The sequence below is a fragment of the Ambystoma mexicanum genome, chromosome 6p (genome assembly GCF_040938575.1).
Source record: "Ambystoma mexicanum isolate Mex_15411 chromosome 6p, UKY_AmexF1_1, whole genome shotgun sequence".
Taxonomy (NCBI): Eukaryota; Metazoa; Chordata; class Amphibia; order Caudata; family Ambystomatidae; genus Ambystoma; species Ambystoma mexicanum.
The window spans coordinates 345,600,252-345,616,569 of record NC_090935.1 but is presented as its reverse complement, the minus strand read 5'-3'; the positions used below and the strand labels follow the sequence as shown (position 1 = coordinate 345,616,569).

The 16,318-nt window shown below is 52.2% G+C and overlaps 1 protein-coding gene across 4 annotated transcripts in view; it reads right to left on the bottom strand.

Annotated features, from left to right (window-relative positions):
- Positions 1 to 16,318, bottom strand: part of DNAJC21 (DnaJ heat shock protein family (Hsp40) member C21) — a 705,789-nt gene that overhangs the window by 281,515 nt on the left and 407,956 nt on the right. For all 4 annotated transcript variants that reach the window (XM_069627111.1, XM_069627112.1, XM_069627113.1 and 1 more), the window contains exon 6: positions 14,879 to 15,042. In XM_069627111.1, the coding sequence (XP_069483212.1) occupies positions 14,879 to 15,042 (164 nt within the window). The remainder of the gene's footprint in view (positions 1 to 14,878; positions 15,043 to 16,318) is intronic.

The window sequence follows — 16,318 nt, the reverse complement described above, 5'->3', positions numbered from 1 at the left end:
ACTGGCATATAGTTGGAAAATGCTCTTATGCACTGGTCATGACTTGCATCTGTTGGATTTATTAATGAGTTACCAAACAAATAGCAACTGCAAATTCTGTGGCTTCTTACCCAATTTTTAAAAAATGTTTGCTGTAAAACGCTCCATTTTAACCTATAATTTTAAACATTTTCTTGGGGTGACACCACCCACACCCAAATTTTCCTTGCTTGGACCAGGCTCCTTATACGTGTGGGAACCTTGACATCCTTCCTATTACAAAATTCACTAGCCTCCACTGCCACCAGTAGACCTCTCCTTGCTAACGAATATGTAAATTGGGATAGACAGCGCCATGGCCTACTTCCAGACTGTTAAGCCCCACATAGCACTGATTGGGAGTTGATGGCCGAACTGTACAAAAGTGCACAAACATAAATGGACATTTCCCGGCTGAAAAGGCAGAAGAGTGTAAAACATGCGAGACGGCACAAAGAACAGGACTTGTACCACGAGTAGCAGCCATTTTTGTACTCAAAATGCCATTACCGTGGTAATTTCACTGCTGTGCAATAGCGCACCGTAAAAGAAAATGAAAATATGTTCACTACTACCAGCCTGTTCTGTCCACATAAAAAAAGTAACAAAAGGCACCTAAATGTATATGAAGGAACAAGTTACTTACCTGTAACTGTTGTTCTCCAGCATGGGTCTGGCATGGATTCACATGCTCATGAATATTCCCCGTCGTCAGGCTGGGAATCCTCGGTAAAGAAAAAACCAGTATCAGTTTCGTTTCTGATCTGTCTTTCGTAGTAATAACCAATCACTGGTCTCTGCGTCATACTGACCACAGCCAATGACTGCCCTCTACCTAAGCACCGCCTCTGGCAGCCATCTTCAGATTTGGAAGCACGTGAAGTGGCGTATGACCAAGTGAAGAGCCGCAGAGGGGTAGGCGGGAGGGTTCGCATGTGAATCCATGCCAGACCCATGCTGGAGAACAACAGTTACAGGTAAGTAACTTGTTCCTTCTCCAGCATGGGGTCTGGCATGGATTCACATGCTCATGAATAAAGAATACATAGCAGTACACACATGCACAACCACGGGAGGTGGCAAAGGCTCAACATTAAGCATTACATCAAACTCAACATTAAGCATCTTACCTCCTCACCAGGCTCACCTCAGGCGAACAGGTTGCGCAGCACTGCTTGGCCGACCCTGGACTCCTCCCTGGAATCCCGATCGACACAGTAGAACTTCGTGAAGGTGTGCGTCGACCTCCACGTAGCAGCCCTGCATATGTCCAGCAGGGGCACACCAGAAAGGAACGCCGTGGTAGCTGCGATCGCTCTGGTGGAATGGGCTCTCGGACGGCCAGGCAGCGGTCGGTTTGCCAACCGATGACAGTACATGATACAGCCGGAGAGCCATCTGGAAATGGAAGCCTTCGAGAGAGCCTTCCCCTGATTGACAGGTCCAAAATTCACAAAGAGTTGTGACGTCTTCCGAAAACACTTCGTGCGGTCCACGTAGAACTTCAGCGCTCTAGCCACATCCAGCGAGTGCAAAGTTCTCTCAGCCGGCGACGAAGGCGACGGGAAGAATACAGGCAACACCAAGGGTTCGTTGAGGTGGAAGTCCGACGGTACCTTGGGCATGAAGGAGGGGTGCGTCCTGAGCACTACCCTCGTGTCGTGAAAAGTCAAGTACGGGGCCTTGCAGGAAAGGGCCTGGATCTCTCCCACCCGTCGTGCGGAGGTGATGGCCACAAGAAACGCTGTTTTCCACGACAGAAACTTCAACGGGGCCGAGTGCAGAGGCTCGAACGGAGGTCCCATGAGCTTGGTCAGCACCACGTTGAGCTCCCACGCCGGGGCCGGACCCTTCACCGGCGGGAACGATCTGAACAGTCCCTTCATGAATTCTTTCACCAGACGATGAGACCACAAGGACGTCCGCCCCGTGGTTCTGGTGTATCGGGAGATCGCAGCAAGATGAATCTTGATGGACGCGTGTGCCAGTCCAGCTTTGGCCAGCGTCAGCAGGTACGGCAGTACTTGGGGAGCCGTAATCCGTAGAGGGTTAATCTTCTGTGCGTGGCACCAGACAGAGAACCTCTTCCATTTGTGTCCGTAGCATTTAAGAGTCGAGGACGCCCTGGCCTTTGCAAGAACCTCTCTGCAGTCGGCCGGTATGTCGTATCCTCCAAACTCTAGTGCTGCAGGAGCCAGGCCTGCAAGTTCAGCGATTTCGGGTCGTGGTGGAGGATGGCGCCTCCTTCCCTGGAGAGCAGATCCGCGTCCACCGGCAGCTTGATTGGCGGGGACGCTGACAAGTCCAGAAGGTCCGGGAACCATATCTGCCTCGGCCACGCAGGTGCGACGAGGATCATCCTGCACCGTGACCTCTTGAGCTGGTTGACGAGCCGGATTAGCAGTGGCAAAGGAGGGAACGCGTAGAGGAACAGGCCCTCCCAGGGGAACGAGAAAGCATCGCCCATGCTCCTCGCCTGGGGAAACCTGCTGGCGAACCTCCGGCACTTGGAGTTCGTCGCCGTCGCGAACAGGTCGATCTGGGGTGTGCCCCACCGTCGGAAGAGGCGATCCACTAGATCCTGCCGTAGTTCCCACTCGTGGCACGAGCGCAGCTCCCTGCTGAGTGAGTCGGCGATGGTGTTTTTTATCCCTGCCAGATGAAACGGCACCAGAAACATCCCTTGGGCGACTGCCCAATGCCACAGGTCCTGCGCCTCCTTGGACAGTGCTGGGGACCTGGTTCCGCCCTGTTTCCTGATGTAAAACATGGTGGTGGTGTTGTCGGTGAAGATCCTCACCACCTTGCCCTTGAGGGACGGAAGGAAGGACCTGAGGGCCCAAAACACTGCACGGAGCTCCAGGACGTTGATATGTAAGGATTTCTCCGTCGGGAGCCAAAGGCCTCTTGCGTGCAGATTTTCGGTGTGCGCTCCCCACCCTTCCAGGGAGGCATCCGTGGTCACTGTCTCCTGGTGGGCTGGGGTCTGGAAGTCCATGCCCGCCGTCAGATGCGCGCGGGTGCCCCACCACCGGATCGCTCGTCGGAAACTCTCGTCGAGTGTGATCCTTTCCTCGAAGCTGCCCGTCGTTTGGATCCAGCGCGCGTCCAGGAACTCCTGCAACGGGCGCATCCGGAGCCTGCACATGGGAATGAGGTAGATGCAGGAAGACATCATTCAGAGGAGGGACTTGATGGACCTCACCTTGGCCGCGTCGGCCACCAACATCCGCTGCACCTTGCCCAGGATGGTCCTGGTCCTCTCCTCCGACGGGGAGGCCAGAAGGGACACCGTGTTGAGCCTCGCTCCCAGAAACAGAGCGTCTTGCGCGGGTACCAGGTGGGATTTGGCGTAGTTCACGGAGAATCCCAGGTCCGTGAGAAGTTGGACGGTCCTTGCCGTGTGAACCACGGCAAGCTCCCTTTTCTTGGCTCGGATGAGCCAGTCGTCCAGGTAGGGGTAGACGTGGATCCCTTCACGGCGCAGCTGCGCCGCCACCGGTGCGAGGCACTTGGTGAACACCCTGGGTGCCGACCGTAGTCCGAAGGGGAGGGCTTTGAACTGGTAATGACGCCCTTGGACCACAAACCTGAGGAATTTTCGGTGCCCCTTCAGGATGGGAATATGGAAGTAGGCATCCTCCAAATCCAACGACGACAGGAAGTCTCCTTCCTCCAGCTGACCCAGGACGTGCTGGAGGGTGACCATCCGGAACTTTTGCACCTTGATGAACTTGTTCAGACGTCGCAGGTCCAGGATGGGGCGCCATCCCCCCGTCTTCTTCTTCACGAGGAAGTATCTCGAGTAAACTCCGGAGCCCCGAAGCCTCCTTGGGACGAGTTCGATGGCGCCCTTCCTGAGCATCGCCTTTACCTCCAGGAGAAGTTGAGCGACGTGAAGTTCTTTCCTGGCCACGGGGGGGACGCGCGGACACTTTCTTTGAAACTCGAGCGCGTGGCCCCGGGCCAAGGCGTCCAGCACCCAACGGTCGGTGGAGATGGACTCCCACACGCTGACGAAGCTCGCCAGCCGGCCTCCCACCGGGGTGCTTCGGTGGGGGCCCGACCCCACGGCCGGTTCAATCCTGCTTCGACGAGGCTTTGCCGCATTGTCCTTGGCGACGACGGCGGGGTCCGCCAGACTTGCCTCGTCCTCTGTAGGCCTCCTGAGACGACGAGCGGGCCGCTTGACGGTAGGAGGAGAAACCGCCGCCGGAACCTTTGGAGGCGCCCTTGCCTCCGCTGCTCCGAAAGGGCGTCCGTCGTTGTTGCAGAACTCCAAGGGCCCGGGCCGTCTCGGTGTCCGCTTTAATGGCCTGAAGGGAATCGTCCACTGTTTTCCCAAACAGGTTGTTCCCATCGAAGGGCATGTCCAGGACTCTGGTCTGAACGTCTTGACGGAAGTCCGTAGCCTTGAGCCATCCACGCCGCCTAAGGCAATCGCCGTTGCCCAACTGGCGGAACCCAGTGTCGGCGATGTCCGTCGCAACGGTAATGGCGTGGTCCGAAGCCACCTCACCTTCCTGCAGGATCTCCAGGGCCTCTGCCCTCTTGTCGTCCGGCAAGAAGTCCAGCAGGGGAGCCAGTTTGTACCAGAGCTCCCTGTCGTATCGGGCCACGATAGCCAAGGCGTTGGCAGCTTTAATCGTCGTCGCTGCAGACGAGATGACTCTGCGTCCCATAGCGTCCAATTTCTTTCCCTCGCCGTCCGGTGGGGAAGTCGATGTGGAGGCCGCACCCCCCCCCCGCTTTTTTCCTGGCCGCCGCGGAGACGACGGAGTCCGGGGTAGGCTGAGCCCGGAGACACAGGGGGGCCGTGTCCGGGACCCGGTACTTTTTCTCGTACCGGTCTCTTCTAGCTGGCGTCGTGGAAGGGTTCTTGAGGAGGGTGAGGCCCTCATCCCAAATGTCGTCCAATCGAGGCACTGCGAGGACCGTCTTCCTCCTGGCCTCGCGCCGCTGATAAAGGAAACCTTCCTTCTTCTTCTCCTCAGGGCAGAGTTGGAAAAGCTTGGATGCCCTGGCGATCATGGAGTGGAACGATCCAATCTCGTCGGGCGGAGAAGCCCTGGTGGGAGGCGACGACGGTACATCCTCGTCGTATACCTCGTCGTCCGTACCCGTCGCTGCCGTGTCAGTCCCCGTATCATTCCCTCGGGTGGACGGGGAGGAGGGCTGGAAGGGGCGCGACGGCTGAAAAGGAGGAGGAGGGTGGATCCTTCTTTTCTTGGTACGGGGAACCCCAGAAGGTCCCGGTTCTGGGTCCCCCGACGGGAGAGGTTCCGTCGGCAACGGTAGTCTCGTCCTTATCTCTGAGCATAAGGACTGTATAGCCAACAAAATGGCCGCCGAGCCGTCTCGCGGCGCTGGCAGAGGGGAATCCGACGGGCGATCACCTGCGTCGGGATCCATCCCGACGGGCCGGTCTTCTTCCACGCCGAGGCCGTGGCTTAAGACTTCGACCAGCTCCTCCTCCGAGGTTGAGGCCGAATCTACGACGATGCCCTGCCCCCCCTTTTTCTTCCCCACGGGGGATTTCACGGGGGTCCTATCGATGGTCCTATCGATGGGCACAAAAGAGGACTCCCTCCGAGGTGGCAGGGAGACTCTGAGCCCCGAGGTCGCCACCACTGGCGTAGCCTCCACAGGCTGAGCCAGGGCCGCCGCAACAGACTCGATGGAGGGCTTGGCCGGATGGATTAAGGCCTTCACCACCTTAGGTGCGCTCACCGCCTTATCCTTGAGGGGGGGGACAGTGCCTCGCTCCCCCTCCGCCTTCGAGCTCGACCGGGGCCTCTCTAGGAGCCTCGCCGGGTGCTCGGCCTTCCTCTTACCCGACCCAGAGCGTTGGCTCGTGGTTGATGGTGCCGGGGAGGGTGCGCCCAGCCTGGCGCCCATAGAGCCCGACCGTTCGGCGCTCCCGGTGCCAGCGGACTCGAGGTGCTTGGCCTTATGTTGGACCCCCGTCGCCGGGGCGTCCTCAAAGGTCTTAGAAGACCGCTCGGATTTCTTCCTCTTCTTCTCGCCGGACGGGCTCTTCACTTCCAGCCAGTTGGCGAGACGTTGATGGCGGTCCTTCATGGTCCGCTCCGACATGTTGCCGCAAAACGCACAGTCCTTCTCCACGTGCGTCTTGTCCTCATGTAGGCAGTAAAGACAAAAAGAGTGTTCGTCCTCCTTGAAGACGTTCTGCAGCTGGCATCCAGGGCAGACCCTGAACAGCTTTCCGGGCGTCGAGCTTCCCTTCTCCTGGGCCATGACCGGGCCTGAGAAACTTCTGGAGTCCTCCAAAAGCGTAGCTCGACGAAATCTTCACCCTTGAGGGGCGCAGACGAATCCGACACGGGTCCCCGTTGATCGGATGGAGAGTCGGTGGAGCTTGAGGCTCTTTTGACCGAAAAAACGAAGTTTTTGAGAAAAAACGTGAAAAAAATAGCACTAACGCTCGAGAGCAATAGCACGAGGATCCCAACACATGAACGTGCGGTAAAAATCTGAAGATGGCTGCCAGAGGCGGTGCTTAGGTAGAGGGCAGTCATTGGCTGTGGTCAGTATGACGCAGAGACCAGTGATTGGTTATTACTACGAAAGACAGATCAGAAACGAAACTGATACTGGTTTTTTCTTTACCGAGGATTCCCAGCCTGACGACGGGGAATATTCATGAGCATGTGAATCCATGCCAGACCCCATGCTGGAGAACAAGGATTGCAAGTGTCAATGCAGCGGCTACAATAAAACAAAGGTAAAGAGAAACAGGAGAAGGAGCCCCTGCCTGGGAGCCATATGGACTGCCCAGTACACCACAAACGGCATGAGTTAGCCAGAAGTCCAAATCCATAATAGATATGCTGAGCAAAGTTGAAAGTGAAAATGTCCCCAACCGTTTATCATTGTGCCCGCCCACTGGAACTTATTTCAGTATTTACTAAATACCTCTGGGTGTAGACATATTGTCTCATACTCTTTTCATGGTTCAGAAGGCCATTGCCCCTATTGAGTCCTCTCTAAGTTTAAATCGGAGGGAAGCATCAATACCACCTTTATGAATACAAGTGGTGCCAACTTTCCTCCCATTCCAAAATGGTCTTCCTCAGTTCCAGGCATAAGAGGATTCAGGAAATTCTCATTAATAGAGCATATATCTCATTCTAACTGGGTTTTCTAGTTACGGAATGGATCTAGTGCAGTCTGTTCTGGGAATTCCCCGTCGTGCACACCTTTTAGACCGAGGATCTCGCCAAACTCTCTCACGTAAATATTTTTGAACTGTCCATTCGGCAGCTTCTTGAAAAGCCCTAAAGGTATTTTTTAATTAGTTTCTTTGGTGCTTCTTTTGGCTAAACGGTGCATTTACCTGGATTGAAAGGGTGGTGGTTCTTTCTAGGTTACCGCTTGGCTTTGCAAGATCACTTGTTGTATTGACATTGAAGAGAGCTGCCTCATAACTTGTGAAAAAAAAAGTTCTATTTCTTTTTGTGAATAACCCTTCTATCCGCACACTAGACAGATTGATGTGGTCACCGACCTATCCATACTGTGCATTTGATGGAACTACATGGGGCATGGCTTACAATGGAGCCGTGAGGAGAGCCTGATGAGAGCTCCTGAGGCCGATCCTTATGTTGATCCTATGGCACATGGGCATTAACGGATTCTGCTACATGTGCGTGTGTGTGAAAGGCTGGGGCGCATTCGTGCAGATTTTTTAATGGTAACAAATCCCCAGCGGGACAAAGACAGTGTGAGCGGAGTCTGCAAGATGGCGACACTGTGAGCAATGACAAGCTGAGGAGGAGCGGAACATCCACTGAGGGGGGACCCGGTGAGACTGTGGCGACGGTGACAGGTCTGCCTGGACTGCCCTGCTGCAACACAACGGAGACCAATGTTCGGATTGTGAGGGAGGCGGAAGACAGAGAGCGGGAGGCGGAGTCGACGATGCAGTCGTCGCTCCGGGAGGTAGCCGGGACCAGAGGAGGAGACAATCACGTCGCTCGTGTACAACTAAATCCATATACACTGAAGGCCAGCTTCTGGAGTGCAACAAATCGAGGGACAGCTGATGGCCTGTGTACTGGGTGAGCACATTTTGGTGTGGTCCCTGTGGAGGAGGACGGGACCAGCAAGGGACAAAGGAGATTGACGCCGAGGAGGAGAGATCTTGGAAGCCTTCGGCTGTCGCGCCACTGCAGGGATAACGCTGGGAGGAAAGAGTACGGCCCATACACCACCCCAGGGGCCGGCACAGCGGGGGTACACTGGAGTTCCTTTTTCTCATGGAAACAAAGGCGGCCACAGGCGCTGGCCCCTGCTGTGGAACACACACCCGGAGGGGGGTACAGCCTGTTTGACACCCCATGGTTTGCTGAGACTTGTTGGGCATTGGGGCACCACCTGCCTACTAGGGTAAAGGCGGCATGGAGCACTAGACCCTGCTGTGGAACATATAGCTTACTGACTTTGCCCTCGGCAAAACTGCTGCACTTGAGGCCAAAGAAGGGTCGAACTAACCGCTGTATTGCCTGGCATGACCCGCAAACACTGCAGGAACACTGAAAAAGTAGGTGGGTCGGGACACCCTTGCAGGACGGAGAGAGTGCCAGACAAGCAAGATTGGACCAGTGACAGGAGGTTGCGTAGCTGCTGTGAGGGGTGCCAGAGACACGCAAGGGCAGCAGCAGTGAGGCATGAGAGGGTTGCCCTACAAGAAGTGATCCGTGGACCCTGGGATAGGCACTGTCCTGGGTGCTGCTCCTGGACAACTGCCGTTGGCTGTAGGCAAGGAACTCTGCAACCAGGTGGGATACTGGAGCACAAGCCCGGCGCCCTACAGCTGTGAAGGGGACAGAGGTGCCACCGCTGATAACTCCTGAGCATCAGGATTATCAGCCTGAGAGGGGGCAAATACCCCCACTGACGGTGGCCCATAACAGCACTACGCTGAGATATCTGTGGGGTGCACTGTGGGGCGGAAAGCTCTGGGTTATTGTGAGGGACCCTCTGCAGGTCAAAAGTAACACCACAGAGAAGGGGTCTCATTGAGGGCCAATCTACCTGAAAAACTCAGCCTCGACGTACAGTAGAGTAGGCCAGGTAGGGGACAGCAAGGATCGTAACACTTGCTCACTGCTTGGACATATAAGAAAGCTCAGATGCCCCTGAGCTGCGAAGATAAGAGCCGCTCAAACGACGCTGGACACTTTCGCTAGGAACCTGTGGCAAGCACCAGCTGTGGACATGGCATCATCTCAGGAGAAGGAAGGGGACCCCATAGAGAGGCACAATCAAGTGCCGATGCCGATTGCAGACCTAAAGGCCACACTGGGTACTCAAATAGAGGCAGTCAAGATAGACGTCGACCTGATACGCCAGGATGTCAAAACTCTGGTGGAGTGGACTTCGAACTTGGAAACCCAGGTGCAGGAAAACAGTGGGGCTCCAGAAGACGAGCAACGAGGTCTATATTCTGAAACAGAAAGTCAGTCTACTCGAAAGCAGAGCCGAGGATGCGGAGGGGAGGGCCCGCAGAAACAATATCCATATAGTCCGCCTGCCTGAGGTAGAAGAAGGCAGCAACCCCACTACATACGTGAAGAACTTGTTTCTACAAGATATAGGACTGGGAAACCTCACTCAAGACTTCACTATTGAACAAGCTCACAGAGCCCTCACAAGAAGACCACCTCCGGGCGGCTGCACCCAGGCCCATCTTTGCAAAGGTCCTGAACTACAAGGACCGCAAAAAGTTCCTGTCTTTCTCCAGACAAGGGGGTGCCCTATGCAGAGACTCGGCAGATTTGGCGGTGTACCCAGACTACAACTATATGTGGATTTATTCTGCACGCCTGAAGGAACTATATAAGAACTGTGCCCTGTTTGTCGATCTCCCGGGGGAGGTACATGATTGGATGGACAGGGAGAAAATATACCCTGCAGCAGGCGATGGAAGTTCTGGGATGAGGAGCAAGGAGCCACAGGATCGGCAAAGAATGTGGGATGAGACAGACCAGAAACAGACTTGCTTCCTAGTGGCCATCATCGCTAAGGTGCCAGCTGGGGGCCCCTGGGTGGGTGGACCATCACTTAGGCGGCTTTGGTGTTTGGAGTAACCATCCACTCCTTTTAAGGACTCCTCTGGCCTACATTTGATGGTACCCTCCACATGGAGGACACACACACCTCCAATGAGAGAAATTGGGCCCATGGCAGTAGATGATGGGTCCTTTGGGCCTCTCCTTTACCCTTGCTGTTTGGTGTTTGCCTTTTTTTTCTCTCTTTTTGCTACTTTTTTGGGCACTTGTTTACTGAGCCCGCCCGCTGCACGCAAGCCTCTGGTATTTACACCATTGGTGGTCGCGAGAACCGTGATTATGAGGGGCAATTGTTTTTGGTTGTGGGTGTTGGGAAGTTAATAAGGGGAATGGTTTGCTGGTACGAATGCCCAAGGTATACTTCGATAGAGAGGTTGTCATTTGGTCGCTGCTGTGTGGGGACACGCAGTGCCTGCTGGGTCTGTGGCAGTTTAGCAGTATTCAAGTATGAATGGCAGGTTTTGTAAATGTACTTACTTGGAACGTAAAGGGCTTGAATCATTTTGTCAAACGGAATAGAGTTTTTTTTCCTTCCTGAGGAGGATTAAATTGATATTGCGTTGTTTCAAGAGACACACTTAACGGCAGGAAAACAAACCTTGCTGTCCGGTAGATGGCGTGGGCAGGTGTTTGGTTCCCCTTATTCAGTACTCCAGAGGGGTAATGATTTGGATATCGCTCTCTGTACCCATTAAGGTGCCACAGGTTAAAACTGATAACGAAGGCAGAATGGTGCTGGTACAGGGGCTCCTGGAACATCTAGAGATATGCCTGATTAACACATACGCCCCTAACCATAATGCTCCGGGGTTCTTCCAATCGTTCTCCCAAGGCTTAGTCCCTAGAGTAACAGTAACGTTATATAGGGAGGCGATTTTAATTGTACTCTAAATCCAGCATTGGATAGATCTGACACCAGACACTCCACACCCGCCCCACAGGCCAGGCTCTTACAGACGCTCTTGACGGCATTTGGACTGACAGACATCTGCAGGACACTGCACACGGATACCAGGCACTTCTCCCATTTCTCTGCACCACATGCAGTCCACACCAGGATTGACTATTTTTTTTATTGGTCAGGAGATTGCAGATAGATTCACACTGGCCAAGTACAAAGACAGGGTACTGTCTGATTATGCACCCCTCCGACTGCAATGGCAGCATGCACCCCCAAGACCTCCCAACCCCCACGTGGAGGCTCAGAAGCAAATCTTTACATGACATTCCATTCCGTGACCACATCAAAAAAGCATTGACGAGTATGTTGAACGTAACATGGGCAGTGTCCCCAGTGCATGCACCTTGTGGGAAGCCCTTAAGGTTGTCATTGGGGGTGCCACCATTGCAGAATCCAGCAGCATCCAGGCCAGGGTGGGAAGACAGTTAACCACAGTGGACAGCCACAGGTGGTGGAGCAGTCCTGTGGGGGTCAGAATGGGGAGAGCGACAAGGCAATGAAGTTAAGAAATAAGTGCGCAGAGTGTTGGGAACTACTGGGGAAACATAATTAGGCTAAGTACATTGAGCAACAACATAAGGAAGGAGATAAGCCAGGCAGGTTGCTGGCTTGATTGTACAAAAGAGAGGAGAACCAGAGTCCAATCCACACAATACAATTGCAAAGTGGGAATCTATGCCATACACAAGTGGGGATTAATGCGGCCTTTAAAGAATTTTACAGTGCCCTCTACCAGGGAGGGCCACAGGTATCACCTGCACACATAAGGGAAGTGCTGGAAGGGATAGACCTCCATCGCCTAAGTCAAGAGGCAATTCACAGTTTGGAAGAGCCCATAACACTGGAAGAAATACGATGCACGATAAGGGCATTGCCCACAGGCAAGACCCCAGGTTCTGATGGCTTGCCCGGAGAGTTCTACAAAGAATATATAGACAAGCTTGCCCCTCTGCTCCTGAGCACGTTTACAGACTCCTAAGAGAAGGGGGTTCTCCCCCTCAGCCTGCAAGAATCTATTATTATTCCTCTCCTTAAACCACGAAAGCCGCCCACGAAGTGCAACTCGTACTGGCCCCTATCAATGCTCAATCAGGATAGTAAGGTTTTGACAGCTACACTGGCAAAATCGGCTTAAAAAGGTGATCCACATGCTCATTCATCCTGATCAGACTGGCTATGTGCCAGCCAGGAATATGTCCGGAAACCTCCGAAGGCAACACCATGTCATAGATCGCACAGCGTCTGAGGGGACCACCTGTGCAATAGCAACGCTTGACGTGGTCAAGGCGTTCATCTCAGTGAGGTGGGATTGGCTATATGCAACACTGCAATGGTTTGGCTTTGGGCGGACATACTTAAGATGGGTGCGGCTGATTTATAGCCGACCAGTCGCAAATGCAAAGACTGGTAAGCATATTTCAGACTCATGGGAGCTAGGCAAAGGGACTAGACAGGGGTGCCCGCTGTATCCTTTGCTTTACACCTGGAACCAATAGTGTAATACTTGAGGGCAGAATCCCTCGAGGTGGGCATAGTTGGTGTTTCCAACCTGATATCTATGTACGCTGATGACACACTCCATAACCCGGAAGATCATTTAGAACTGATCATGGAAGCCCTGTCGCTGTTTGAGGGGTTGTCAGGGATAGAGATCAGCATAGATAAGCCCTCTCTGTTCCCGTTAGCAGGCTTGTCCAGAAAGAGAGAGCCCTTACTCCCAGTTTTGGCACAACAGTGGACGGTGGACACGTTTAGATACCTGGGAGTCAACATATACCTTGACCCAGAGGCCGCACACGTGTACAACACCCTGCACACCCTGGGGGGCATCAAAAACTCACACAAAAGATTTTGGAATAAACTGCCCCCCGTGGGTAATAGGCAGAGAAGCTCTGTTGAAAATGGTGGTCTTGCCTAGGCTGTTACATTATTTTGTGAATGTCCCATACTACATACCCAAGGCCTTCTTCAGGGCGTTGGACACAGTAGGCAGTGGTGTCCTGTGGCAGAATGGTAGGTGCAGGATAGCGTTGTCCACCCTACGTAGACCCTATGATGAAGGGGGAATCGGGGTTCCACACTTTGAGTTGTATTACTTAGTGGGACAGCTGCAATTTGTGGTGGACTGGCTGGCAGATGACCCCAAACCAGACACGCGGATGCTCCTGTGTACAGAGACACACTTCTATTTAAAGGAATTAACATAGGCCAAGAGGCCCCGGGCGCACATAGGGTCACACCTAGTGTCCTTGGGGGTGCAAGTGTGGGACAGAGCCCTCAAACAAATCGGACTTAAGGATCCGATCTCTGCACAGATTCCCTTGACATCAGTAGTATTGGCCTCCATACAAGCCCGACTGGGCATATGAGCGATTTGGGAACCCAGCGGGGTGGTTATGATCGGGGATCTATTACGGGACACAACTTTCATACCCTTTGGTGAGATAGTTGACAATACTGGGATACACCGAGGCCAGTATTTTCTACATTGCACTATTAAGAGGGAGCTTACAAGTCGTTGGCCTACATGGGGGAGTTAATGGAAAAGCACTCAATTTTAGACACACTATACGACATCTCAGAGGGAGGACACACCATATCCAGGATATCCAATGTATTGCTTACGGGAGGTCCCCATACACCATTGGTAGCAAGACGCAAGTGGGAGGTAGGCATGGGAGTCCCTTTCTCAGACACACAGTTGAAGGATATTCTGGGATACTATAAGAGAGTGTCCCAGAATGCTAAATTACAACCGATTTGTGACACATAGAGCCTATTTGACTCCTTTGAAGATCTCTCGTTTCTCTGGAGCGGGAACGCAACTTTGCCCTCTGTGCAATTCTCAGGAGGGGAGGAAGTAGCAGCCAGAATGTCCAGGGGAGGGCTGGTGCTGGATGTTATTTCCCCCGGAACATTTCTGCTGGGTCGTTTCTCACGCCCAAAAGGTGCGAGACACATTCATAAGATGAAGGATTTGGCATACATACTAGCCAAACGCAGAATAGCGATGGCATGGAAAGCACTGGGGGTGCCTAACAGAGGATTGGTGGCGGGATCTGAAGAAATGGGCACAGGCTGAGACAGAGGCTTGGAGGCGGGCGGTGCACTTTGGTCTTTCGACCCCAGATCAAACAGTGGCGGCTTGGATCACCCTGGTGCAGAGACTGTATGCCCGGGGGACCGCTGAGGCCGTCCGGGAGGCCCTTACCCCATAAACACTGTGGTCAACATAGATATTTTAAGTATTCTGATCATGGGCAGCGACCAGCGTTCAAGCTAAGTTGTTTAAAAATAAGTCACGGGCGAGGACAAGAGGCGAATCGGTGGGGGTGGGGGGACCAGGGAGGGTAGGGTGGATTTGTTGTGGTCAAAGGTTTCAAGAAGGCTGGTTACGTCGCAGTGAACACTATTTGCCTGCATCAGTTGTTTGTGTTAATCGCCTGTATATTGTGTGTAAATGTTTAAAATCAAAATCAATAAAAACAAATTGATGGAACTACATAATCATTTTGCTGTAATTCTGCTTCTGTATAATGAGATTCTTGTACATATCGTTTTTTGTGTCACTGAACACCTGTCTCGCTGTGATCAATAAAATTAGTTAATTAAAAACAATTAAGACTGCTCAGAGGACTGCCATAAAATGTTTGATGCCCATCAACAGAATTATAAAAACGATTCAAAATCACACCTTCACTGCTTTCTCAATATCATAAATTTAGCGTATTTATTTGGTAGAACAAATATTTTACTCTAGGAGAGAAGGAGCTGCTACTAAAACCTACTGAACAAAAAGACTAACCATCATTTGGTACAGTGCTTTGCTTCTGTATGTCCAATTCTGGTTCGTCTCCATAATCCGATCCATCACCAAATTCCTTTTCATACTGAGCTTCCATCTGCTGCAACTCTCTTTCCATATCAGACATGTTAACCCAGCTTTGTTCCTTGTACTGCTCTGCAAGCCTTTAGATTGACAAAGATATGGCTTTTATAAATAAGTTTACATATACATTACAGTACACAAAACACTAACATTAATGTTCCATCACATATATTTGAAAAGCATACAACGCAGGTATGAATGAACTAACTACTGTTCTGCGGGAGTACAGGGATGAGTAGTGGCTACACCAACTACTCAGCCCCACACTAATAATAATCCAGCAATGATCCCAGCCATAAAGGTTATCAGGTACAGCCCGAAAGGTATACCCGTCGCCTTCTGCAGTAGCACTGGTCAAGGGCAAGCTATATCTTCAGCATGGGTGTGAGCTGATAAAAAGGTAGCAACCCAAACTCCAACTGTACAGAGACTCTAAGATAAAAGAATTCCCAATCAAGGTTCAATGAAAATATAGACTTTCAATTACAAATTAAAAATGCAAATAACTAACTAGAAAACACTAGAAATATCCACCTCTGTAAAAGGAAACATAGTGCATAGCATCTCTGGGTAGATGGACAGAAATGTTCAGGCCATCAATTGGCAACAACGTCACTGTTCAAGGTTATTTCTTCAAAGTAAAAGGTAGAGAAAGGGGGGGTTCAGATTTCACTATAGTACCAAATCTGGACCTGCAGGACAGGACCTCTTCACAGCATCTTTCAAGTCTTTTTATGGGGCTCAACAGTGTTGAACCAGGTTTCTAGCAGCTTCTTGTAATGTATCCAATGGAGTCATCACTGATTCCCCGGCGGTGACCTCCTCCCATGTGGCCAGAGGACGGCAGCTGATACCTTATCCTGACACTGGGGGCGGCTATATGTGGGAGGATCACATGGGATGAGACAACTACCGAGGAGCTGTCATAACTTAATGGGACGAGACGTGGTATCCCCCTTTTCCCATGAGGAAGGCCCTCTAATGCCCAAATAACTTAATGGCCTATTGCCAGCTGTTTGTGCCCCCCTTGCAGAGGAAGTAAAGAAACATCTTCTCAATATTCTTTAGGTCCAACTCCCACCTATTACCTGTAGAAACAGAGCTCCAACAAACCCCTTTTTGCTTCTGGTGTACCTTTATGTGAATTGACAAGGGGGGTCCTGGGAGTCTCTCTGCCAGACATTAGTCCTGGTTACGAGAGACTTACCCAGTCTTTAGTTCACTATCTAAATACCAAACAAACAAACAAACAAACAGAGAAGAAATATCCCAAACATATCAGTCTTTGTCCTGCCCTGGGGCAGTCCAGCACCGAAATGCTAGGCAATTCTCCTCTATATGTGGGAGGATCACATG